We start from the raw sequence: 24,816 nt of genomic DNA on the forward strand, positions 1-24,816 counted from the left end.
TAAAATTAAGATAAAATAATTTAAAGTCAGAATGTTAAACTTTCTTTCCATATGGACAATCTGTCTAGTTGCTTCTACAAGATGGTTCTCTGGAATTTACCCCTAGACTCTGAAGTAATTTTTGCAGTTGTCTTCTGTTCACTGTGCAGTGATTTCCTAACCTGGCTGTACGTCATAATTACCTATGAAGCATTACAAAAATTTTCTCAGCAACATCCCAGACCTGCAGAATCAATCATCTAGGCATGTTAATTTTTTAAAAGCACTCCCAGAGGATACCACCAGCCTCCCCTATCAGGCATTTGGAAACCATTTTTCTAAAGGGCTGTATAGAGAAAACTGAAATTTACTTGTGGTATAGCTTTTGTTGCAGTAAATGACAGTAACCCAATTAAGCAGATACATGATCTGAATAGTCTGTTGGGATATGCTTGCTTATGGCTACATTAGGCACTCCACAAATAATCCTGGTTGCTCTGAGGAGGGAAGCTCTTTGCTGGGCATAATGTATAACTTTAACTGGACCCAGTATCATTCCATTGTCTAGAAACTGGTTTGTTTGACTCAGTCTATTTGAGGTTAATTCCTTCTCATTCTTTTGTAGCTGCCAAAAGATTGGACATTCAAGAACACTGCTTTTTAAATTTAAACCTCAGACTTTTAAAGTTTAGCTATATTTATTTCCCTTGAGAGAAGGGAATGGTTGTGTATAAATTATGAAACTTAAATTATTGTTCCAACATGTTGTTTAATATGCTTTGGTCTTGAAGTAAGTGATATTGGGGGCTCAGATTCAATCTAAAATCCTGCCAGCATGCCTACATTTCAGGCCCTGGAATCCGTCCTGGTTTCTTTTTGTCTTGATCAACTTGCATTCAAAGATGTGGTAGAGGAAAATTTCCAGCTATTCCCTATATGCTGACACATCTGCTTAGGAAAGTAAAGATTTAGAAATACAAAATAATGGCGGTACAAGTCTCTCAGGCTCTTAGAGGCTTTGGCCCAGTCTTCCCCTAACTGATGCAAAAACGAAGTCCCAGAGAGTGACTTATCCAGACCTATATAAGAAGTTAGTTAGCAGAGCTGGGATTCCAACTTAGGTCTTCTGACTCCCCATGCAGTTTTCTTTTCCTCTTATATACCATGCTACCTGTGGGAATTAGAATACAGCAGTTGTAGAAAGACAACTCCATATTTTGTGGGAATTAGAATACAGCAGTTGTAGAAAGACAACTCCATATTTTCAAGGAGCATCATAAAGTAAAATTAATCCATAAACCATTCCCCAATCACTTTTATCATCATTTCAACACTTGTTTAGTATTTTTGCATAGTATGAAACTGTTTAAATAGCAAGTCAAGTATCATAGTTAAATGAACAGAATTCCATGTTCTGAGACACTCCTTTAGTTGATGTGAAGTTAGTGAGTTTCTGATTACACTTAAGCAAATTTAATTTCAATTTCTGCTTTCTCTTTAGAAAGTTGATAAAATTTGGTATAATATACGTAGCTTACATCTGGTTCCTCCTTTCCCTGATGTGGATTTTTTTTTTTTGACTTAAGTTTGACCTTACAATCTGAATTCTTGCCTTTTTCTTATATTTTTGGAAGATGTTTTTGCATGTGGATCTGGGTTGAATGCTTCTGAGTATCTGAAGCTTATCTGTTAATGAACTTGCTTTTTTATGTACTTATTTTCCAGGTCAAGAGCAATCTGAATCCAAATGCAAAGGAGTTTGTTCCTGGGGTGAAGTACTAAAATATTTGAGTAGACGGGGCCCTCTTTTGGTGGATGTAGCACAATTTCCACACTGTGAAGGCAGTATTAGAAGACTTAATTGTAAAAGCTCTCTCTTGTCACTGTGTTACACTTATGCATTGCCAAAGTTTTGTTAGTCTTGCATGCTTAATAAAAGTGCTGAGACTGTTATTAAGTAAAAAGCTGTCAAACATTTACTGAAAATAGAATTGGCCCCATGGCTTGATGTGAAGACAGCGAGGAAAGAAGCACCAGTCAAGTTGTGTCAAAGCACCAAATTAAATGACCTCTAAATCTTAGTGAATTGTCCTTTTTGAGACTAAACTGGTCCCTTAGGGTTAACTAATACTTGTTAATGTCTAAACTTTTTTTAAATGAGTAAATTTAAGTTCTAGTAGTTAATTTCTCAGTTCAGACTTAAATTTGCATTTGTCCCCATCAAAAAGAATCTCCTTTTTCTGATGAGGCTTGTTAGTTAATTTGAAATAATTTTTTATAAACAAGTATGTCTTAGGTTCACTACCTTGAAACCTTCGTAACCAAAGTCCTAGCTTTTACGGTATGTTATCATGTAAGAAATATTGAATTCTCCTAATGTTACATCTGAGAAAGTATGTGATTTGAGAATTGCATCCTCTTCTAAGGAGTCATTGCATCAAAGCTATACCTGTGTAACGTCCAACATTTGACCAACCCATAATCCAATTGAACAAAGAAATTGTAACCTATGATTTGAGTGGTGCTTTTCCTTGCTTTGTTAACCATCACTACAATAGTCTGCAGCACAACTTTTCTTTTAACAAAGCTAGAACAGTTTTGGCTTCTTAAACTTCTTATTTGGGTAGGTTAAGCTGCCATACGTGTTCAGTGTGAATAGTGTTTAAGTTGAAAATATTGTAAAAAAATTATATTTTTTCAAAAATATTTAAAAAAATAAATAATAGTAGAACTGAGCAGATGGTTGTGTTTATTGGTGCTGGAATACAGACTCTCCGGTGGTGATACTTCCTTCAGCATGGGCTCAGTCCCTCAGGACAGCCCTGCTGGCAAGATTTCCTGAGAGAGCAGGCTTTATTATTAGATTCCATAGTGTCGAGTATGTTGTTATATAAGTGTCTGTCCAAAATACAGCAGTAAAATAAATTCCATAGCTCCTTCCGTAGCCCACCTTGATCACCTCAGGCTGCAGTGTCAAGGCAATTATATATATCCATGTTAAGAAACTTTCTGGCTGGCCAGTGTAATGGTAACCTTACTGTAGTATAACCTTCATTGAGTTTTGCCCTTCACAAACCATTGCTGCTCTGATTGGACTGGTTTGCTGTTTTGATTCACCTAGACCTTCCCCTTTTTCACCCTCGCAAGCTAATTAATAATAGGTTTGTGGCTAATATTTATTTGGGGTAGGCTCTCAACCAACTAGCAATTTCCTGGTTCCACATACAATTCTGTCCCACGGCCCTACTCAGTTGTTTAAATGTCCTCTGTGTTTTTCTTGAGCTTGGAGGGCTCAAGATTAAGAAGGCCATCTAGTCAGTTCTGGGTCACATTCTTCTAGGGTCCTTTGGTGTGAGTACCTGTGCCTGGTGTTTTTTAATAGCTACCTTACTAAGCTAATAAACAGGTAGGTTTTTTAAGACACTGAAGCAGACGATCCTGCTTGGCTCTCATTCTTTTTGGAGCCATAATACCACCAGTCCCCTCTGTTCTCTAACAGCTCAGTACCACAAGTGGCACAGCAGGCTGCCAAGTATATGAGGGTTACAGATCATTTCTCTGAGCCTAGACGGGGGCAAATGAGTTCATTTCCACATACTGCCAAATTATCATCATGCAGTATAATTAGAGGTTATAAACTTGAATTAGAAAGACCTTGTAACCTAATGATTAAGAGCAAAGACTATGGGGCTTCCCTGGTGGCGCAGTGGTTGAGAATCTGCCTGCCAATGCAGGGGACACGGGTTCGAGCCCTGGTCTGGGAAGATCCCACATGCCGCGGAGCAACTAGGCCCATGAGCCACAACTACTGAGCCTGCGTGTCTGGAGCCCGTGCTCCGCAACAAGAGAGGCCGCGATAATGAGAGGCCCGCGCACCGCGATGAAGAGTGGCCCCCGCTCGCCGCAACTAGAGAAAGCCCTCGCACAGAAACGAAGACCCGACACAGCCAAAAATAAATAGATTAATTAATTAATTAAAAAAAGAAAAAAAAAGAGCAAAGACTAGCCTATCTCAGGATTGTGTGATTAGTTAATACACATCAAGTACTTAAGACAATCCCTGGTACATAGAAAGTTCTATTTAAGTGACTTATTACAATTAAGGAGTCATCTAAGCTAAGCTCTCACTTTGTTGGAACTTGTCTGTCTGAGGCAATGTGTACATTAAAACTACTTTGATTTTTTTTTTAAGGGCTTGAAACACATTATTACCCCATCTGGGCCTATGTGGCATAATTTTAGGGTAACTGAAGTCATTCTGTTCCGTAGGGGTTTTATTTTATTACAACTATTTAAACAAGGCACCTTATGTGAGAGGATTTTTCCTATTCTTGTGCTATGTCAGTTACTTCTCAACCTTTTCTATGTCATAAAGTGTAATTTATCATACTGGAGTGCAAGGATGAGGCTGCCTGTAGCTAGAGTTTATGGCTCATGGGCTCCAGTTGACCCAGTATCAGCCCAGGTAACCAAAGGCCAAAGGGATCAATATTTCAGTATACTTGTAACCTCCTACAAGGTTACTGGCCCACACCTGTTGGGAATTTCCACTGTCACTATAAAATGGCTAAGGAGTTCCACATATGTATACTGACTTTTTACCCAGTATGCCTTCTGATTGAAAACATTCAAATAGGTCACAGAAATGGAAACTGAGTACTTTGTTTTCTCTTTGGTTAAAGCATAAGAATGTTGTGATTTTTCAACCCTCCCACAAAAGCCATAGACTAACAGACATCCTACCTTTCCTGGGCGCAGTTTTTCAGACCTTGGTGCACACCGACCCAGTTTCTATATTTTGTGGGGTATCTTCTGGAACTGGAAGCTGGTCTTTTGACCTTGAAGAAAATCCTTTGAAGACTGGGCAGATAGGAATGTATTTCAGAAAGGCAATTCTTTTTACCATGCTCATCCCAATGGGAAAGTCATAGCTCTTCAGGCTGGTAGACATCTCACTGTTGGCATGGGCCCCAGCTTTCCACTGTAACAGACCTCGTTCCTCTGGGCTTCCTGGAAGAGGACAGTGGGGTCACTTACAGAGCCAGCAATCCTCTGCTACCTCCCCTTCCCATAACCTAGTCATAAGGTAGACTTCCAGAGTTGTCTTGATTCTCAATCCTCTGGTCCTGAAAAGTTGAATCTGTGATTTCTCAGCTCCTAACTTGGCTAGAGCTCTAGGGAACCCTAAGGGATACTGGTTATACGTAATTAGTATTTATTGTGTATCTACAGTGTGCCATGGTCTGTGCTAAGTGCTTTTATTTCATTATCTAATTTCTTTGAAACATTGGTGGGAGGTGTATAGGCATTATTACACAAAATTTTATGATGAAGAAGGCAGGCAGACGGTTAAGTAATTGTTGGCCTACATCTCGAGTAAGGGGCTGGTGTCTGCTGGGCCAGTGGGGACCAAATAATGCTCAGACTGCTGTGAGGGCAGGAAGTTATATTTTGAAACACTGTAATCAGTATTAATATTCAATATTATGATTCCATATTTGGAAAATAAACTCTCTTGTTTTTATAATACAAACTTCAGAAAGTCAAGCTAAGTAAAATCTTTGTTGGTGGTAGGGATACGCAAGAGAGATTTTTTACAACTAGGGGAAATCTCCTTTAGGAGGTATGGGAGGGACGTGTGAATTCTCTGAGGTTTTCACAAGAGGGCTGGGGTTGACCGAAGACTGTGAGACAGTGTAAATCTAGTGCAAAGATTTCCACGCGTTGGCAGCCCAGGCTGAAAAGCCCCATGAGTAGAGAAACCAAATGTGTCCCAAAGTCTCAGAGGAGAGGGCACTGAGGGAGGGCTGGGGTCCTTAGAGAAGACCACTTGGAGGAGGTACTATTTGAGCTGGGCCTGACTGCACAAAGAGCACAGGTGGGCAGAGTGGAGGGAGAAGAGCTGCAGCTGTGGCACAGGACTGAGGTGACTGATGGCCCCACTCCTCACCACTGCTGGGACACGAGCCAGCCCGGCGCTCCCTCACCTCCCCTCCACATCCCTACCTGTGGTGCCTTCTCCAGTGCTTCTCCAAGTCCTAATCTCCTTGGCCCCATCCAGAATCATCCAGGAAGCCCTCCAGATGACTCCAGCCCAGGCTCATTCACCTTATTGCTCTAAATTGCTTTAAACCCAGTTTTACTTTCTGTCTTGTTGACAACGGTTTTTACCCTTAAGTGTCTAACTCAGGGCCATGCTTGCTCCAGTAGCACTTGCTGAACTAAACTTACTGCCCCTCTAAGGTTGGTCTGTGGGTAGGTAAAGAGTAAGAGCAAATGCAAAGTGATCTATCAGCAAAATGTACCCATCCTACAGAATAAAGCTCTGCAATTCCATTGTTGAGGACAAGGTTCTGAGCCAGCCAGACCTGGGCTTGAGACCAGGTTGTGTGACCTTAGGCAAGTGATTTAACCACTCTGAGCTTCAGATTCCTCATCATGCACATTGAAGGACTGTTGAAGATTATGTAGCATAATACATACATTGATCATTGGCAGGGATGGTTGCTGATGGGCAGTTGGGTTGAAGGATAGAGATGTGAGGAACTCAGGCACTCTGAGGCTGTTAACATCTGGGTAGCTTAATCCAGCTGCCCAAATCACAAACCCCTCTGTACAGCTGCCCACCCAGATGCCCTCCATCTCCCTGGTTTCCCTAGGCATTGAGGTTGCCACTTCCCTGTCTCATGTCCACAGGATGGGCTTCTCCAGGTCCCACCTCAGCTTCCTCTGGTGGGCGAGGGGGGTACCATGGTCAGGTATCACCCATCCATCCAAGTGATAGCTGCTACCAAAAGCTCCCTCATCTGATGCTATCTAAAATCCCTGAAAGTGCCAAGGAGTCCTGGCCCTTCTTTGCCCAAACTCTAACCCACCAGCTGTGCATAGCCAGCCTCTGATTCCTGTGCTCTGAATAGACACTTGTGTCTTCAGAGAGGGGAAAGCAAGCGGGGTCAGCTATGTTTAGGCTGTTAAGTCGCAGAAGATGGAGAGCTGTCACCCTCCATCTGTCATCTCTGTGGACTGATGCAATCTAGCCCCTGTCTCTACGGAGCATTCCTTGATATTACAGTTCCCCTGAAACTCTCTAGCAGAGGCAATGTGGTGGAGTGGCTGGGACACAGGCCTTGGACTAACTGCATCAGATGGACTTGTTTAAATCCCAAATTTGCAGCGTTTTAAATCAGCAAGTGTTGTGACCTTCGGTGAGTCACCTAACCTCTGATTCCTTTTTCTCATATAAAATGGTGTTGATAGTCTCTGCCTCACAGGATAGTTTTTGAGGATGAAATGAGACATTTAGCTCCATGCCTGACCCATAAATGTTTGGTAAATGCTAACTATTCTTATTACTAGTGAGAGCACCTGGTGACATTTAGTTTTTATATATTTACTGGGCACATAAACATGGGTCAGGAGGATTCTCAGGGACCCCACAAAGTATCCTCCATGATCCCTGTAAAAAGCCCTGATACCAAAGAGAAATGTTAGGGGCTCTCCTAGTAGCCAGCATGACAAGTCACTGGCATATTTGGAGTGAGTTTTGCCAACATACTGATGCTACATTTCCATCTGTCCTACTCTAAGAAAGCAAAGGCAACCCTCAACCCAGTGGCAACAAAGAAATGGAAAAGAAACACTTTATAGGGCCCCGGAATGACTCTCCTAGCCACACCCTCTTCAAGACTAAGAGGGAAGCCTGTGCCTCTATCAGGCTGGTGGTCTCTCCCTCCGGCCCATCTGTTCCTGCTTCTCCCTGCAGGGCCTGAGGCATTGCATCTGACCTGGCTACAGCTCCGCCTCAGGAGGCATCTGCTGGACTGTCTCTGAGTCCAACCTAGTTCTCTGTTCCCCTCCCAGGGCTGACCCATACCTGGCACCGTGTTGTCCAGTATGAAAGCGAGGCACCCACCCACAAACATCTCCGTAGTCAGCAGCACAGTCAGAATCTGGTCCACTTCAGGAATGCCTGTGGAACAGGCCAAAGGCTAATGGGTGTCACGGCCCCATCTGGAGAACAGAGCTCAGAGACTTTCTCCCCACTGGTGCAGCCTGCTGACTTCCTTGAGCAGGCACAGAGATGGAACAGTACAAAACCTTGACTTTCAAGATTATACACCTCTGCCTCTCCCATCCTTGGATTCAAATCCCAGTTTTGCTGGTTGCTACTTGTCTTGCAACAAATCATTTAACCCCTCTGAACCTCACTTTTCTCACCTGTAACATGAAGATGGTAATAGTATCTGTCTCATGGAGCTGCTGTGAAAATTAAATGAGCATATGTAAAGCTCATACCTGTCCACAGAAAGTGTCTTAGTAAAGGACAGCTGTTAATTAGCTTCTCAGCTGCTAACATCCAGAGATGGGCAGGATTTGTGGCTCTGGCTGTATGGAGCCTTTGAGGGAAGAGGCTATGCTCAGAGTCGAGCCCACCACACCTCCCCGACCCTGAGACAGGTAAGACAGGTGGAGGCACCTGTGTTGATGGCATCCGGGTTGGAGTCCAGGTAATTGGGCAGCGTGAGCCCAAAGAACATGGAAAATCCAAGCACGAAGAGGTTGCGGGAGGAGTTCATGTCCACGAACTGCAGGTTAGACAGCCCCACAGCTGTAATCATGCCTGAGAGCACAAGAGAACCGCTGGGGGCTCCGCGCAGGCTGGGTGGGCTCCACCACACGGCGACCACGCCCCAAAAGCACGCACAACACTCACCAAAAAGGGTGCAGAACATCCCCCCTAGGATGGGGTCAGGGAGCGAGGCGAAGAGGGCCGTGAATTTGCCAATGGTGCCCAGGACCAGCATGATACCCGCACCATACTGCACCACGCGCCGGCTACCCACCTGCCAGTGAGCCAAGGGGTGGGGCTAGACCCAGGGGGTGAAGTTGGGCGGGGTTAGTTGCGGGAGGGGAAGGGCGCAGTGGGTGGGCGGGGCCTGTTATAAGAGCAAGGTACATATGGGTCAGAGCATGATGCAGGGCGAGGCCTGTCAAAGGCAGGGTGGGGCTAGGCCAAAGTAGGGACAGGTTTGGGGTGGGGCCTGCGGCACATGGAATGGGGGCGCGGCTTTGTGCTGCTCTGGCTAGTTGCGGCACCTTGGTAATCCCCAGGACACCAATGTTGGGGCTGGATGAGGTGGACCCGTTGCCCGTGCCCAGCAGCCCTGCGATAATGCAACAGATGCCTTCTGTGAAGATACCCCTGTAAGAAAAGGGCAAGTGGGGTGGGGGCCTTGGTCCATGCTCTAGCCTGGCTTGTGTCCTCCCATTGCCCTGGCCAGCCTGGCCAGAGTCTCTAGGGCTGTGTGGGCTGCAACTATCTGTCCATAGTACTCCCCACTCCAGGCCAGAGGTGGGTCTGGGAGCCAGGAGCCCAGGTCTGCATGCTAGTCCCACTGCCCTGGCACTTAATCCTTAGGTGATTCTGGGCTTCAATTTCCTCATCTGTAAGATGGGGATATTAAGAGTACCTGTCTTACAGAGCCATGAGTGGATTGCATAAGAGAACGCACATCAAGAGCTAGACACATGGGGACTTCCCTGGTAGTCCAGCAGTGAAGACTCTGCGCTCCCAATGCAGGGGGCCCCGGTTCCATCCCTGGTCAGGGAACTAGCTCTCATATGCTTCAACTAAGAGCCCGCATGCCGCAACTAAAAAGATCCCATGTGCTGCAACTAAGACCCGGTGCAGCCAAATAAATAAATAAATAAATAAATAAAGAGAGAAAGAAAGAGCTAGACACATGGAAGGCTGTCAGTGACTGTAGTTTCCCTCAGACTTCGTTGTCTCCTCAGCTGTTCGCAACACAGAGTGAGTGATGAGAGCATCTCCATTTCATAAGTAAGGAGAACCTGTCCTGGAGAGTTAGTGACTTGCCCAACTCCTTGTCCCCCACCTCTGGGATTCAATTCTGTCCGTACATTTGCTTCCTGAGTGACCCTTGAGGGGATGAGATACCGGGGAGGGCAGGTGGGCATACCTGTTGATAGCGTGCACTGGAGGGGGTGGTGCACCAGCCAGGCGGGCGCAAGCGTAGTAATCTCCGATGGACTCAATGATGCCTGCTAATGTGGCACTAAACATTCCCAGGACAGCAGCCGCAGTCACTGTGGGAAGCCCCCACTGACCTGTATCAACAGGGAGATGGGAGGATGGATGCAATGAGTGTTCCTAGGTGGGTCAGGGAGTGGACTAGGCAGTACTTCGGTGGAGCAGGGGAAGGGGTAAAGAGATCTCAAGCTGGGGTGGGAGCTATACAGTTGTGGGAGCTTATTTGGGGTCACTTAGAGTCATAAAGCTGGAGTGAGACTTTGAGTACACCACCACTCTGCCTGGCACACTATAAATGTGCAGCTAATACTTGTTACGTCATCAGCTGGACTGGGGTCACCAGGGGCCTCACTGATGGTCTCAGTTGGAGGCAGAGGGGCCCAGATGGGGTTGCTCACAGGGGTAGGGGATGCGGATCCAGGGAGCAATAGCCACGATGTCGCCTCGGGCATCTGTTCGTGCCTGGAAGCCATAGGCTGTGGGGTCTGAGGGCAGCACGTCCGTCAGGGTCAGTATATAGCAGAGCAGCCACACGGTCATGATGGCTAGCACGATCTGAAGTGGGGGTGGGGGGGTGAGGGTTGCACTGAGGGCCCAGGAGGTCTTGGCCCAGGCTAACCAGCTCCTACCTTAGCCCTAGCCCCAGCCCGAGCCTGTGCCCCAGCCCCAGCTCAGACCCCGGCCCCCATCCCTGGCTAGGACCTCATCTCTGCCTCTAGCTCCCCTGCTGCCCCCGCCCTTTCCCCTGCCCTTGGCCCTGGACATAGGTCCAGCCCCTGCCCTAGCCCCAGCCCGAACCGCCTGTCAGCTCCTCACGGGAAACATCTTGAAGATCTGGATGCGGAAGAGAGTGAGGCCCTTTCCCCAGCAGTAGACAGGCAGCAAGAAGGTGAGATTTCGCAGGTACTGGGAGAAGAGGACAATCAGGAGAATGGAGCTGGGAACAGAAGCACAAAGAGAAAACGGCTGGTAGGCCGGGCAGGGGGCAAGAGCCAAGGCTAAGGGGGCAGGACACGAAGGGGTTGAGGGACTGGGGCTGGGCAAGGATCAGACCTGGTGCCCACTCACCAAGCTGAGATACCCCAGTGGGAGCCAGCTCGGTCACCAGCAGCTTGGAAGACAGAGAGACCAATGAGGGAGACAGTGGGGGTGACTGTAAGAGGCCCGATGTAACTGAGCAGGGCCCCAGGCAGCCCCATCAGCCCAATCACCACCTCCACCATACTGGACACCATGATTGCACCCTGGACCTGGAAAAGCAAAGATCAGCTATAAGTCACTATGTAGAAGCCATGACCTCTATGTTAAAAAAAAGTTCCTGGACCACGTCCTCATATCCCCCAATTCAGCAGTGGCCTTCCCTCCCAGCTAGTCCCACCCTCAAGTCCAGGTCTCTTCTACCCCACGTGCACACCCACCTCTCGTATCCGTGGCTGCCAAATATGAGAGGTATTCAGGGGCAGACTCCAGTTACCGTAGATCTCCTCTGGGGGCGTAGACAGGAACACACACACACACGCACGCACGCACAGGGAACAGAGACAGAGAGAAAGTAAAGATGCTGCCCTGAAGGCACCTTGGGGTATGAACATGGAACAGTCGCCCAGACCTCTGGGCTCCTGGGGCTCCCCTCTCCAGTGCAGTCCCCAGAAATGTGCCCACCTTCTGGAGGGCATTTCCATCTATCCAGGGCCAGGATGGCTTTGGCTGGGACCAGAAATGCAAAGGCGCTGGCCTGGAACAGTGGCAGCCTGGAAAGAGAGGCACAGAGCAGCAGGGACAGGGTAGGAGGTGGGGAGGCAGGAACACAGAGACAGGGGAGATGGGGAGGGAGGGGCACAGAGCGAGGCACAGGGAGAATCACACACAGGGACAGAGACACAGAGGAACAAGGTCAAGGGCAGAACAGAGGGAAGTCACTGAGGCCCCAGGCAGGACTCTGTAACATTTTGGGGGCCTAAGAAAGAAAACAAATGGAGCCCCTGGCTCACAACCTGCTCCCTTTCCTTCTCAGCACCAGCTCCTGCACTGTGAGGGGCCACGTGCACGGAAGTGGACAGCTCAGCTCCTGCATGCAAGCTCCACTCACAACCTTCCTTCATCTTCCCACCATACAAATGACCATCCTTAGGCCACCCAGGCCTAGGACTGTGCACGCGGGGGCAGGGGCCCCCCAGGAGGACGGACCACTGAAGAGGCCCACACAAGCCCTGGCAGCAGGGGAGTGAGAGGTCCCAAATACCCAGAGTAAGGCTTAACGGAGGAGAGCCCAGCTAGGGCACGTTCCCTTTCCTTGAGGAACACCAGGGGTCCAGGGTGGGACCCCAGCTGCCTGGCTCTAAGGCTGGTCTGGAAGCAGAAGCAGCAGGTGGGGGCAGATAGCAGCTTTTCTTGTCCCACAAGAGTCCTCTGAGACTGCTCCTGCTGTGTGGATCACTGCGTGTGTGTCTACGTGGGGTGGGGTAGGGGTGGGAGTGGGGCAGCTCACCGGATGCCCAGTGTGGTCTGGATGAGGGTGGTGATGCCCACACAGGTGAAGATGGTGCCAATGAGCTGGCTGACCATGTACTGGTCACGGCCCACACACAGCGCCTCAGCCAGGAGGAAGGGCACAGCGATGGTGCCACTGAAGCAGGTCAGGTAATGCTAGGGGTATGGGGAGAGTGCATGAGGCAGGGCCCACGGAGCTCACAGGGAGGCAGGGGAACCCTCACAGTCCTCACGCCTGCCTCAGTGGGCCTGAGCCCGTGCCGTCCCTGCCAGTGTGCCCACCCAGGACTGATACTCCCATAAGGCATTCCCACAGAGCGACTGCTCACCTCTCTGGGGGTTACTAATCTGCCCCCAAGTTATTCCTGCAGCTTCTGTGGAGTTGGCCCCCTTCCCTGTCACCGGCACTCTGCCTGGCAGGTGATACCTCATCCGTTTCAGGCCCCATCAAGCCTCTTCCCCACCCCTGCTTGGTGACAGTCACTGCTTCCGACCTTAGGTTTCTCTTCCTGTTACCCAAGATGACCTCTTTGGCCAGGGAGGGGGCTGGGGAGCAGGCGGGGGGTGGGGGTGGGAAGGCCCTGGGGAGACGCCCACCTGGAAGCCCAGCAGGACGCACAGGTACCAGGGCGGCACATCCTCGATCTTGTACAACATGTCAGACTTGGGCTCTTTGCACAGGGCCGTCGGGGGGTCCTTCGTGGAGGTCCCTGCTGAGCCCAGGGACTCATGCTGGGGGCAGCAGAGAGAAGTAACTCAGCGTGGAGTGATGGGAACCAGAAAAGTCCATTCTGCTTCAGAATCAATTAGGTAGCCCGAGTGGCCTGTCAGCTCCTCAGAATGGGGTCCCCACCCTCCCTCAATGCTCATCCACCCAGCTACCCCTTGGCCTGGCTACACCTGGCTCCCACCTCACGTTGCTTTGTGCAGGGATGAGTCCGCTGTACTGGCTCCTGGAGCCCTCAGAACCTGGCCTTCTAGCCAAGGGAACGGGCCCATACGTCAGAAGGCCGGGGGCACCAGGAGAGGAGGCCAAGAGGGCTGGAGACTGTGACAGGCCCTCTTGGATGTACTCTGGTCCCCCCTCTGTCCCTTAGAGGTCCTCAGGGTGTCACTAATGGGGCGGTAGGCTCGGCCCCTGCCGGCCCCCAAGCTGGAGTGAGCCAGTCCCAAAGCAGAAGTCTCCTTCACCCCACTGCCACCCCACCCCCTCCCCCAACTACCACATTCCACCTGGGACAGTCACTCTTGATCCAGTTCATCAGAACCTTTGTCTCTGCCCTCCCAGGGAGTAGGACTGCTCAGGCCCCCAGCCCTACCCTGCCCCCACCCGCTCCCCTCATTCCCCAGCACCTGTGTCTGGCCCTCAGGGTCCTCCTGGGCCCTCATCTTTGGGGCACAGGTGTGAGCAGTTCCTGAGGAGAAGAAGGGATGGCTTTACGAAGGCCAAGGAGGACTTTAATCCGCACAGCCGACATTGTTCAAAGTAAATCTGTAACCAGATCTCCAGCACTGATTGCGAAAGGAGGGCCCAGGCCCCGGTAACGTATTAACTCCGGCCGTAGTGGAAAAGGCCGCCCAAGCCTCTGCCACATTTACCTCCCGAGCACACCCTTCCTTGCCCGCACCTGAGCCTGGGCACGGGACAGGTATTTTCTGAGAGAGGGCCGGAGTGGGGGTGAGGAGCGGACGGCCTTGGAAGTTTACCAGGCCCTGGGTGAGGTGAGAGGAAAGGGAGTGAAAATGGGCACATATTATGGTACACTCTGAATGAGGCTTTTCTCCGCTTATTAATCAAAAGTTAATCATTATCATCATCATAACCCATCTCGTTATTTAGGAACAACTGCGTGCCAAGCAACGTCTGTGTATTGTCATGTTTAACCCCAGGCGCTGGGTGCCATTAACCTCTTTTACAGCTGAGGAAACAGATTTAGGAGATGTGATCTGACCAAGGCCACACAGGTAGCAAGGTTTTAGAAAACCATTCCAAAAATTCAGGTTGGCCTGAACTACTGAGCCCACGCTGTTAATTATACATTAAATGTCAGAAAAGGCTACCCTCCCCACCACCTCCGCTCGCCCCTCAGGGTCCCTGAGGCACAGAACAGATGGGCCTCCGAGAAGGAGCTGCCGAGGCTAGCCCGGTCTTGTCTGTCCTCTGTGTCAGGACAAGGATTCCTTCCCTTCCCCTCCCAGTCAGGACCAGCTACGTAATCTGTAGGACCCAGTGCAAAACGAAAATCTGGGGCCCCTGTTGCAAAAGTATTATAAATTTAAAAACAGCAACAGCAGAGCATTAAACTGATTTGTGGGGCCTTTCTAAGCACTGGTTCCTGCGTGACTGCCACGCAGCCGCTGAAGCCGGCCTGGGCCCGGCCTGTCTTCCCCTCCTGGGGGCTGGGGAGAGCCCAGGGGCTGAGGGTCCTCAGCCGGTGGGGCCGGGGCCTGAGGTCCCTGGCTCTGCTCCCTTCTGCTCTGCCCCAACCCCATTAGGGTCCACCTACTTGTGGGTCGCTGGGCCCATGGCCAGGCCCTGCCCCAAGGCTTCCCCCGCAGCACCGCTGTCCAGCTGGGTAGCAGCTTCATGTCACAGCCCCGAATCCGACGGCCTGTCCAGCCTCCAGCCCGTTCCTCTGTCCACTTGTCCTCTCCTCTCAATTCCTGGCTCCTGCTCCCAGGTTCCCAAAGTCATCTGACCAGTTTGAAGCCTCTACTCCTCGGCACTCTCCTCCCCACCCTCTCCTCCCTGGTACTTCCCAGGGGCTGGGGAGACAGCCCTACCCCTTCCACACATTGTCCGTTGGACCCTCAAATCAACCCAAACCACATACCACACACATGGAGACAAAGCCGGGAAATTGCACATGGTCTGATACGCAATCACACAAATGGACCCGGAGCACCTAACCTCTGATGCAAAGTGTCTCTAAGTCACTCCACAAAAAACACAGGGCCACACAGGTGCACGTCACGGGCTCCCGGCTCCACACCTGATACTACTGACTGCTCAGCCAATTCCTTGGGCCCTGGCTCTCCTGGTGCTTAAGAGTTCTCTCCTGAGGGCCAGGAGGAGGGGCCTCAGGCAGATGGGGAACAGGTGATGGAACGTAGGGGGCTGGGGTGCAGAGTGGTAAGGGCCTGCCTGGGACACCCCCATTCCTCCAGCCCTAACCTTCGCCCACTCCCCAAATTTGAATCCCCTCCCAGCCCTGCCACTGCTCAGCCTGGGACTCTGCCTGAGCCTCTTTTGTTGTCTGAGCCCCAGTTTCTGCACCTGTCAACAGGGGATTAGAGTGTCTGTTCTGTCCACTTTCCAGGGCTTCGGAGGATCAGAGACACAAATGAAACTGTAAGCTGTAGCACCACTGACCCCAGATACCCAGACCCAGGTGCGAACCAGGTGGAGCTCTTTTCTCCGTTTCTAAGAAAAGGGCCCCAGGTGAGAATTTCTGGGGAGAGCAGGACGTAGAGCCAAGATACTGAATCCAGCCTGTTCCAGGACCCCTGCCCTGCCCTGCCCTGTCCCAGTTGAGCACCGAGGGCTCAACCATGCTAGCTGGGGTCAGAAGCAGAGTCTAGAAAGTGAGCAGCTGCTGGGTGTAGACCCAGGAAGACTAGTGTTCTGGGAGGGGCACAGTAGCACGCAGTGGTTGCAGTGGGTATGTCCACAGGCAGCCTGCTTACGGAGTTTTCCTTGGCCTTTCTTTTCTCTCATGAGGGATCTGGGGTTTCAACCGTTCAGATAGCTGGTTCCATATGCCTTTGACAGCTCACTCACATTTCCAGCCATGACAGATCTCACTTACCTCTGGGAAATTGTGGGGACGTGTACCTGGCCCTCTCTAGGAGGGACATCAGCAGAAACACCAATGTCTATCCTCCCAGCCCCCCAAGCACCTTTTGCAGAGAGAAGGAATCGAGGTCACTGGTTTTATTTGAGTCCAGAGGGGAAGGTCTTGGCCGCCCCCCAGGCCCCAGGGCCCAGAAGCTGGAGGAGGGAGGGAGAGTGGCAGCACAGAAGAACAACGCCGCCCCGCCCTCCAGGCAGCCTGCAGAAAGGAAGGGACAGATCCAGAGGAAGCCCAGCTCCCTTTAGGGGCTGACCAGGAAGGGGAAGGAGGAGTTGGACTAGAGCTCTGCCCTCGTGACTGGTGCCTCCTCTGAGCAGGCCCCCCGGGGGCCTCCACACAGCAATGCCTCCAGGGCCCCTTGACCTTGTTGGTGGGCTTCATAGATCTGGTCTTCTCCAAACTCCCCCAGGTAGTGAAAGCATGTCTTGGAGAGCCTAGGGGAGCCCAGGAGGAGCCTCAGACTCTGCCCGGCCCACAGTGGGGCAGACCAAGGCTCCATCCCACCCCAACCCTCCAGTCATCACCTGGTGGGCCACGGCGCCCCCATGATGATCACACTGATGCTCGGCTCCGGCCCCTTGTTAAGTCCTGGGCCCATGAGACGTTTCACCTGGTCCACTTCTCCAACTCCGTAGCTGGAGGCAGTGGGAGGAGAGGGAGACAGCATTAGTGGAGCCCGCCACCACATGAAACTGGGCACACTGGGCATTTGCCGAGTTTAGTGCCCAGATTCTGATCCTCCTTGCTGAAAAACTGAGGACCAGAAAGGGGAAACTCCTGGCCCAAAGTCACATAGCAACCTTGTCTCCTGGCCACCTTACCCTTCTACTTGCTCCCAGCTCCAGAGCTCAGACTCTGTCCCAGCCAGTCCCCACCCTTGGGCCAGAGCCCTAGTGGAGTGTGTGTGGTGTGTGAGTGGGAGAATGAGAAGCCCCACTCATCAGCCTGCCCCTGGAGGAGGGGGGCAGGGGCCAGATTTTCAACTCACCCCTGCCAGGTCTGGGAGCAGCTCTGGTCCAGGACGTCTGTGTATACCGACTCGCTCAGCTTGCCACGGCCCCCGGAGTCCAGGGTGTGAAGCTTGGTCTCTGCCTTTGTCAGGTGCTGCCACATCTGGAACAAGGAGGGGTTGAGAACCAGGGCTTCAGAACTGCTCAGCGTGAAAGGAGGGGTGATGGGGGGGAGAACAGAAGCCTGGGTCTCTGAGAAAGAACGAGGCAATGGAGCCTTTTGAGCAGGAAGCACCTGTGAGGCAGGCTTCACGGCCCTCGCCCAGGTCCAGAAAGCTGGGACCACGCCAGCTGAGGCAGGATCCGCTGCCTTGGGATGGGGGATGGGGGATGGGGGATGGGGGGTGGGTGGGTGGGTGGGAAAAACTGAGGTGGAGAATTAGGCCTGGGCATTGGGGCCCCTCCCCCAGGGCACACCTGCCCATCAGCACACACCATTTGAAACCACAAGAACAAGGAAAGAAAAAAAAAACCTCCCAGTCTTCAGTGACACGTGTACTCATAGCCCCCGTGTGCGTGCACGTGCACACAGTCACACAGACACACACAAGAAGTACTCAGGCACACGTGACAGATTTGTATGTGAACTCAAGACACACACATGCTCATGGACTCATGGGATCGACAAACATGCACACGTGTACACATACACCAATGCTCCCCAGTCATGCTTTGGGAAGGAGTCCAGACTTAAGGGTGGTCCCAGTAAGGGAGGAGTCCGAGAGGACAAGCTAGTGACTCCCTGGTGTCCCAGAGGTCGCCTGCTCTTTGTTGGGCAGACAGATAGGTAAACTGAAGCAGGGTGGTGCCGGTGAGGTGAAGATGGCAATATCATGGAAGGCTGAGTCTAGCTCGATGCCTGGGTGGGGGGGTGGGTGGTGTTTGGGGATCCAAGGCCAGCGGTGGAATCTGAGGTAGATGGAGGGGTCTGGCTTGGGTGGGGGCCTGGGTAGGGGCAAGAGAACTGCTGGCGGGGGTGGCGAGGGGGCGGGGGGCTCACCTGGTAGGCCACCGCCCTGCAGGCGTCACAGCGCAGGTGAGCAGGCATGTGAGCTGAGAACTTCTCTTCATCGTCCAGCTCGGGGGCGGTGGCTGTGAGCGGGGCCCTGTCCCCAAGGCCCCCTGGGATGGTCCAGGCCCCCAGCAGCAGCAGCAGCAGCAACAGCCTCATGGTCTGTGGAGCTGGCTCAGCGAGCAGGGCTGTGGTTGGGGTGCAGGGGTGCACGTGTGTCCGCGCAGTGGGGGTTGCTGCAGAGAGCCTGCCCCAGACCAATGGGGAACCGACACCTCACCCTCCCGTTCTCTCCCTTCCCCCAGGGCCCTGGAGACACCACTCGCGCACCTCCTCTCGTGGGTCCCCGGCTCCAGCCAATGAGGCAAGGAGAGGGGCTGGGCCTAGGCGAGGACACATGGGGGCTGATACCTCTCATGTCCTGGGACCTGAGCATATGGCAGGCACTGTGCTGAGCCCCTCGGGGAAGGAGGTGGCTGGTTACTGTCATCTTAAATCTACCCCTGAGGACACAAAGGTTCAGAGAAAAGTGACAAATCCAAGGCCACACAGCTAGAAGGGCTATGCTGAGATTGGAACCCAAGCCTGATTGACCCCAAGGCCCACTGGCCACTCAGCCACCAGGAGAAATGAGGCCACAGGCGTGGTTGCCAGCCAAGGCTCCCTCCCTGAGAGGCAAGTTCACTGAGGCAGGGACGCCACAGTGTATGAAAGACACACATGGTCCCCTCCCCTAGGCCACACCCAGGCATGGAAGGGCAGTCTTGGGGTGTTAAGGAACCGCAGCAGGAAATCAGACACCTTACACCAGTTGTTCCAGCCATAGTGGCCATTGGGTCAGCAATTTATTGCACACCACAATGCGGTGAGGGGCCCAGGAGTGGCCCAGGGCCCTCCTTGCCATCAGGACCAGCATCTCCAGCCACAGAAAGATGTCCAGGTTATTCTGACTCATAGTTCTCTCAGTCAGCTTCCAGTTCAAGGCAAGGGGGCAGTGACTCCAAGGGATCCAGGCCCCCCAGAGGCCTGGAACTTAAGGAAGGCATTGCTCTCCATCCCTGACACTGCTTCTAATGGTAACTGTTCTTCCCCAAACTCACCACATCACATACCAGTCCCGCAAGGCCCAGCCACTTCACTCAGAACTCTACACAGACCCCCACGCAGAGCACCTCCCACACCATGCATCTCCTGCTCTCCTCAGAAGCTCCTGGAATCTCAAGGCAATTGGAACACAGGCCCTGGGTCCTGTCCCTTCCTATGCTGTGGCCAGCCTGCAGAGCCAGCCCCTCCCTAGGTATGGTTGCCACACCTGTTACCAGGGCAGTGGAACCAGATGAGGGCTCCTCACAGGGGCATCCCTTCTTTTGCCAGCCCTAACCCACCTTCCACCCCACCCAGAGAGGTCAAGAGTCTCCTCTGGGACAACAGCTCAACCATCCTCCTTGCTTTTAAGTCTTTCCTGACGACGCACTCATCTGTCCCCCACCCTCGGTGGGAATGGCTGGAACCTCCACTCCTAACCCCAGGACCAGCCAGTTCAGCTCTGAGGGCTTAAGACAAGCCAAGTCAGAGGCTGGGGTTGAGGGGAGAATGAGGGGCGGTACTCCCAGCTGGAGACTACAGTCACCTCCCCACCTTCCCCTCAGTCCCCCCACCCCAAGTCCCGGGCTGACCCTCCAGGGCCCCTCCCGTATTACTTCCCTCTCCACATCCACCACCTGTCCCCGCAGCTCCCTCTCTCAGATGAGACTCACCTAGGGCCTGCACTAGCCACTCTCCCCCGCAGCCTCCCAGGCCAAGGCTCAGATCCTCTTGCAAAGAGTTAACAGATTTGATAGCCAGTGTCTTTCTCTCTTCATCCCATCAGTGCTCACTAGCCTGCTCCACCTCTGCTGGGCCCACCTTCAGGGAGACACAGACAGCTCACTACCTCTGGGGGCAGCCCTGTCACCTGCAGCTCCCATTTCCTGCTGCCCCTGAGGAACCCCATCACCCCCTCAGGTCAGCTTCTGGGGCCATGTCCTGGGATTTCTCACACTACCAACTAAAAATTGTCACTTGCCATCTGCCTCTACAAGGATGAAATCACTAGCCAGTGCAATCGCTGACCTTCAATACACCCTGAAAGGAGTTCTGGGCAGAGATCAGGAATGAGGCCCTCTGTGCTCTGGGAAAAACTGGCAGAAAAGGCCTTTAGATAGTCAGATATTTTCAGGAGAAGATTTTATGAGCCCAATTTCTTGCATCTTCTCATAACTAGAAAAGCACTAAAATCATTAATGGACATCCGCTCCTTGTGACTAGCAGCAACCTTCTGCCAAAACGTGTGCTTGATTGCCTGTATGCCCCTTCACCAAACCCACATATATACTGACTTCCCCCACTTACCTCTTCAGAGCAGTTCCTCAGTGCTGAGAGGCTGTCTCCCAAGCTTATAGTTTTCATTTTGCCCCAGATAAAACTTAACTCACAACTCTCACGTTCTGCATTTTTTTCATCCCACAACACACACACACAGCCCTCCAACACACCACACTCTGGGAATGCTTGGGAAAGGGGTATACGATTTTGTCGGGGGGAGGAAACAGGCAGCCATTTCCTGAGCTCCAGCTCCATCAGCGCTGGGGGTCTCAGATAAGCACTCTGAAGGTAACTTCTGGTCTGAAGACTGCATTAGATGGGTAAAAGAAAGAGGTGATAGAAGGAAAAGAGGGCACAGGACTGGATGCCAGAACCTCCAAGGCCATTAACGGGCCCCAACACCATGGGGATCAGGCCCTGGGGCCTCACACGGGGAACAAGGAGCCCTTGCTCGGCTGGGCGGGACCCAAGCTGGAGGGTGGAGCACAGAGTAGCAGAGGAGGCGCGGGGCTGGGGGTCCCGCTCACTGGCAGGTAGTACATCCCGTCCAGGGGCCCCGCCTCGGAGGCCCAGGGTAGCTGGGGGCCGCTGAAGGCCGGCGGACCCGGGGATGGTGGCAGTGAGAGGCCAGGGATAGGCCCATAGCCCGGCGGGTAGAGGCCGGGGCCCAGGGCCAGCGGGGTGTAGACGCGGCGGGGTGGCACCGAGGGCGAGGGTGGCAGCAGCACCTCCACGTACTGCCCGCTCTCGGGGTCGAAGAGCAGCCGCAGCCGAGGCTGCCTCGGCGCCTCCACAAAGTAGTAGCGGCCGCTCTCTGGGTCCACCAGGACCTTCCCCGGGTGCGCGGCCCCGGGCGGCCTGCGCGCCCCCTGGGAGGGGCCTTCCGGGGACCGGTCCATGGGAGGCGCCGAGGCGGCGCGGGCCTGGGGCGGGGCCGCTCTGCCAGCGGACGCCTGGGGCTCCCGCGGGAGGGGCGACTGGACCGCAACCGCGGGCTCAGGGGCCATAGGCGGCGTCTCCTGTTTCGGTGCTATTCCAGGGCTCGAGCTAGGGTGCGCCTGCGGGGAGCTGGGGTGGGGCGGTCCGGGAGGTTGGGTCCCTGCCGGCCCTATCGGCGACTTCTGGGGTGATGTGCGAGCGCCGCCTAGAGGGCTGGTACGACCCTTGTCGTCGGGGACCAGGCGCTGGGGCTCTGCATCCCTGTTCTTTCCGCCAGGACCGCGCACCACGACTCCCTGGGTTCCCTCCGGCCGGCGGCCTAAGGCCAAGGCACCAGGCAGGCGGATCTCAGTGCGCGCGAAGGGTTTCGCCGTGCTGTTCTCTGCCCTCCGCCGCAGGACCCCGTTGGGCTGCGTAACGTCCCGGGGGACTGTGTCTGGGGTTGGCTCTGGGGTCTCGTAGGGGTGTGACACGACCGGCAGAAAGTCCTTGAGAAAAACGGAAGTGTAGTGAGCCGGGGCGGGGGCCCCCGGCGCCTGAAGCTCTTGTGTCTTGGATGCGCCGCCTTCCTCCCCGCGGGGTTCCGCAGGAGGCGCAGGCAGCCCTGAGCCTGGGGTGCTTGCCGGGAAGCTTGGCGCGTATGTGGTCTTCACCATCTTGCGCACGTCGCGGGGCCGCGGAATGGCCACGCGCGGGCGTCCCGAGGCCGCTTCTCCAGAGCCCAAGGCTTCCGGGCGCGCATCGGCATCCAGGGTGCCCACGAGGCGACTGAGGGGCAGCTGGGGTGCAGCCACCGCTGGCGACAGCTGGCTGCCTCGGAAGGCAAGATCCGGCATCTCCCGCGTGGACGGACTCTGCGCCTCTGTTAGCTCTGGAGTCTCGGGTGCAGACGGCGTGGGTGGCACCAGTTCCTCCTGGGCTACGCCATTCATAGCTTCCCGCGTAGACACTACCGCTGAGCTCTGCACTGTGGAGTCCCACGTCTCTTGGGGCGATGGGCTCCACGTCCCAGTAGGACGATCTGGAGTCTCCCATGAGGACAAGGTTGGCGGAGACGGGCTCCTACTCCCCTCAACTGTATCCCCACCTGCCGGATGCGGAACCTCCCACGAGGAAGGAGCTTCGGGGGATGGGCTTCTTGCACTGGCAACACCCTGATTCCACTGGGAAAGGGTCGGAGGGGAAGGGCTCTTTCTGCTGACAGTTTCCGTGACAGCAGCATCCTGATTTCCCCATGCGGAGGATGCCTCGGGGAGCGACGGGCTACTCACCTTCCGGATAGCCCTATTCCACGGGGACAGGTTCTGGGGCGAGGGGCAGCGAGGACCCCGCACGGTCCCATTTGGAGCTTGCCACAGCGGGGATGGGCTCCTCGGTCTCACAGCCTTACTCGAAACCTCCCGGGGGGCCCTAGACTGGGAAGAAGGACTCTGTGCCCTCAGGACGGTTCGATCCGGAGTCTCTCGTGGGAACCGAGTCTTGGGTTCCTGGTAGTGCGCCTCCTGGATCTTCTCTCCAGACTGCAGGAAGATGCTGGAACTAACTGGACCCAGCGGCTCGGTCCCGGGCGCGGGCTTGTCGCGCCGAATTGCGCGCTCACGGAGGCTAGGCCACGGTCGTGGGGCCCTGGCGGGGGCTGAACTATAATGCACACGAGGTGGCCGAGACCTGGCCTCCTCCAGGGCCACTCGAGTACTGCGGGGCGTTTCCGGGGTCGCAGGCTCTGGCGGTACCGTGGGTCCGAAGGTGGCGCTGCTTGGGGCAGGGGTCGCGGGACTCAGTTTTCTGGCCAGCGCCGTCTGCACGAGGTCCGCGGCAGCCTGCAGGCGGCCCAGAGACTCGTCCAGGGAGCCGGTGCGCAGGAACAGTCGCGGGGGCGGCGCGCTGGCCTCCCGCGGGGGACTCCGGGGCCGGGGGCGCAGCTCGATCTGACGTTTGGGCACCGTCCGGGGCCTGGCAGGCGCGGCACGCTCCTCCAGCGCCACCTCCACACACTCGAACTGCGCTGGGGTGGCAGGACTCGGCCCGCGGGGTCGCAGCTGCAGGTAGGTGGCCCAGCGGGAGCCACCGTCGGGGCCCTGGGGCTGCGGTTCGGCAGGGATGGGAGACGCGGAGCCGGGCGGAGAGAGGCTGCGGAAGGCCCGCGTCGTGAGCTGTTGCACCTCGCTATCCTCCGCGTCGGAACGGCTAAACAGGGGCCCGGCGCCGAAGATGACTTCCATCTCCCCCGACGGCAGCATGCGCAGCTGGGGCTGGGGTGGCCGCGGGCCCGAGGCCGGGCCTCGCAGGAAACCCGAGCCGGGCCCGAGCTGCTGGCGGCTATTCTGGGCGCTGACGGACAGGCGAGGCTGCGCGCCCTCCCCCAGCACAGGGGCCACCGTGGGCCAATTCGCCCTGCCCTCCGCGTCCGGCCCAACGTCCGGGGGCTCTGGAGAACCCGGAGCCGTGTGGTAGGAGCCTGACGAACTGGAGGAGTCCTGGCGCCGCGCGGGGGCCGCGGGCAGCCGCCCTGGGAGCCCGGGCAGGGTTGGCGGGGCGAACGCGGTCAGCATGCTGGGGCCGGACGCCGCGCACTCTCTCCCTCGCGTTCGCCTCCGCTGGTGCCGCGGAAGCCCGCACTGTCCCCGCCCCGCCCGCGGGTGCCGTGGGGTCACCGCGCCTTAAAGCGGCCGCGTCCGCTCCCGAGACAGCGGTGTAGGCAGCCAGAGAGACCTGGGCCCTGGGTCCTACCCTCCCAGACCCCTTCTCCGGCACGGCCGGAGAGCCTGGGGTGGCATTCCAGGCTTTGGTTGACGGGAAGGTGAGGGGAGGGCAGGCATCCAACTTGTACCCAGGAGCTGGGCCCAACTCCACTCATCCATCACAGGTGACGGAACGGAGGCTAAGCAGGGACCTGCCTGAGATCAAGCACTATGGCATGTGGATCAGAGTGTGAGCCAGGAGACCAGACAACTCAGGTCTTGCTAACAATTTCATCTTTATGTCAGCCCCCCGCGTCTTCTCATCACTGCAGTGCACCCCTCCTCCCTGGCCCTCCCATAGTCTGTTGCTAGAGCTCATAAGGGTGCATCCCCCCCTCACCTTTGATAGAGGAGCATGGCTTGGAGGGCTCCCCCC

The 24,816-nt window shown here is 54.3% G+C and overlaps 3 protein-coding genes across 5 annotated transcripts; all 3 read right to left on the minus strand.

The window, feature by feature from the left end:
• Positions 1 to 728: 728 nt before the first annotated feature.
• Positions 729 to 15,248, minus strand: SLC23A1 (solute carrier family 23 member 1). 3 transcript variants are annotated; one of them, XM_061189662.1, is made up of 16 exons: positions 15,028 to 15,248; positions 13,874 to 13,935; positions 13,118 to 13,252; positions 12,519 to 12,676; positions 11,693 to 11,781; positions 11,449 to 11,516; positions 11,099 to 11,280; positions 10,847 to 10,967; positions 10,429 to 10,585; positions 9,960 to 10,107; positions 9,076 to 9,181; positions 8,693 to 8,846; positions 8,456 to 8,599; positions 7,853 to 7,948; positions 4,723 to 4,989; positions 729 to 1,150 (listed from the first exon to the last, which is right to left on the minus strand). In XM_061189662.1, exons 1-15 carry the CDS (start codon positions 15,107 to 15,109, stop codon positions 4,742 to 4,744), a joined length of 1,950 nt encoding a protein of 649 aa, XP_061045645.1. In that variant the 5' UTR covers positions 15,110 to 15,248; the 3' UTR covers positions 729 to 1,150; positions 4,723 to 4,741. The 3 variants fall into 3 exon arrangements, with proteins under 3 accessions (XP_061045645.1, XP_061045646.1, XP_061045648.1); XM_061189663.1 differs by having other exon boundaries at positions 8,693 to 8,822; positions 15,028 to 15,231; XM_061189665.1 differs by lacking the exons at positions 12,519 to 12,676; positions 15,028 to 15,248 and having other exon boundaries at positions 13,874 to 14,088.
• A 1,198-nt stretch (positions 15,249 to 16,446) lies between these two features.
• On the minus strand, positions 16,447 to 20,205 carry MZB1 (marginal zone B and B1 cell specific protein). The gene is made up of 5 exons (XM_061188232.1): positions 20,154 to 20,205; positions 18,385 to 18,584; positions 17,363 to 17,487; positions 16,899 to 17,009; positions 16,447 to 16,808 (listed from the first exon to the last, which is right to left on the minus strand). Exons 2-5 carry the CDS (start codon positions 18,553 to 18,555, stop codon positions 16,652 to 16,654), a joined length of 564 nt encoding a protein of 187 aa, XP_061044215.1. The 5' UTR covers positions 18,556 to 18,584; positions 20,154 to 20,205; the 3' UTR covers positions 16,447 to 16,651.
• A 970-nt stretch (positions 20,206 to 21,175) lies between these two features.
• PROB1 (proline rich basic protein 1) lies at positions 21,176 to 24,287 on the minus strand. The gene has a single exon (XM_061188231.1). It carries the CDS (start codon positions 24,249 to 24,251, stop codon positions 21,186 to 21,188), a length of 3,066 nt encoding a protein of 1,021 aa, XP_061044214.1. The 5' UTR covers positions 24,252 to 24,287; the 3' UTR covers positions 21,176 to 21,185.
• Between the last annotated feature and the right edge of the window lie 529 nt (positions 24,288 to 24,816).

Source organism: Eubalaena glacialis, chromosome 4 (genome assembly GCF_028564815.1).
Source record: "Eubalaena glacialis isolate mEubGla1 chromosome 4, mEubGla1.1.hap2.+ XY, whole genome shotgun sequence".
Classification (NCBI taxonomy): Eukaryota; Metazoa; Chordata; class Mammalia; order Artiodactyla; family Balaenidae; genus Eubalaena; species Eubalaena glacialis.

Excerpts from the sequence above, each read along its gene's own strand:
- MZB1 (XM_061188232.1), bottom strand. The coding sequence starts at position 18,555 with ATGAGGCTGTTGCTGCTGCTGCTGCTGCTGGGGGCCTGGACCATCCCA. Across the intron at positions 17,488-18,384 it reads GCAGGGCGGTGGCCTACCAG|ATGTGGCAGCACCTGACAAA; the intron begins GTGAGCCCCCCG and ends TCCTTGTTCCAG. Across the intron at positions 17,010-17,362 it reads TGCTCCCAGACCTGGCAGGG|CTACGGAGTTGGAGAAGTGG; the intron begins GTGAGTTGAAAA and ends CACTGCCTCCAG.
- SLC23A1 (XM_061189662.1), bottom strand. The coding sequence starts at position 15,109 with ATGAAGCTGCTACCCAGCTGGACAGCGGTGCTGCGGGGGAAGCCTTGG. Across the intron at positions 12,677-13,117 it reads GCGTCCTGCTGGGCTTCCAG|CATTACCTGACCTGCTTCAG; the intron begins GTGGGCGTCTCC and ends CCATACCCCTAG. Across the intron at positions 11,281-11,448 it reads GGCAGCCACGGATACGAGAG|GTCCAGGGTGCAATCATGGT; the intron begins GTGGGTGTGCAC and ends TTGCTTTTCCAG.
- PROB1 (XM_061188231.1), bottom strand. The coding sequence starts at position 24,251 with ATGCTGACCGCGTTCGCCCCGCCAACCCTGCCCGGGCTCCCAGGGCGG.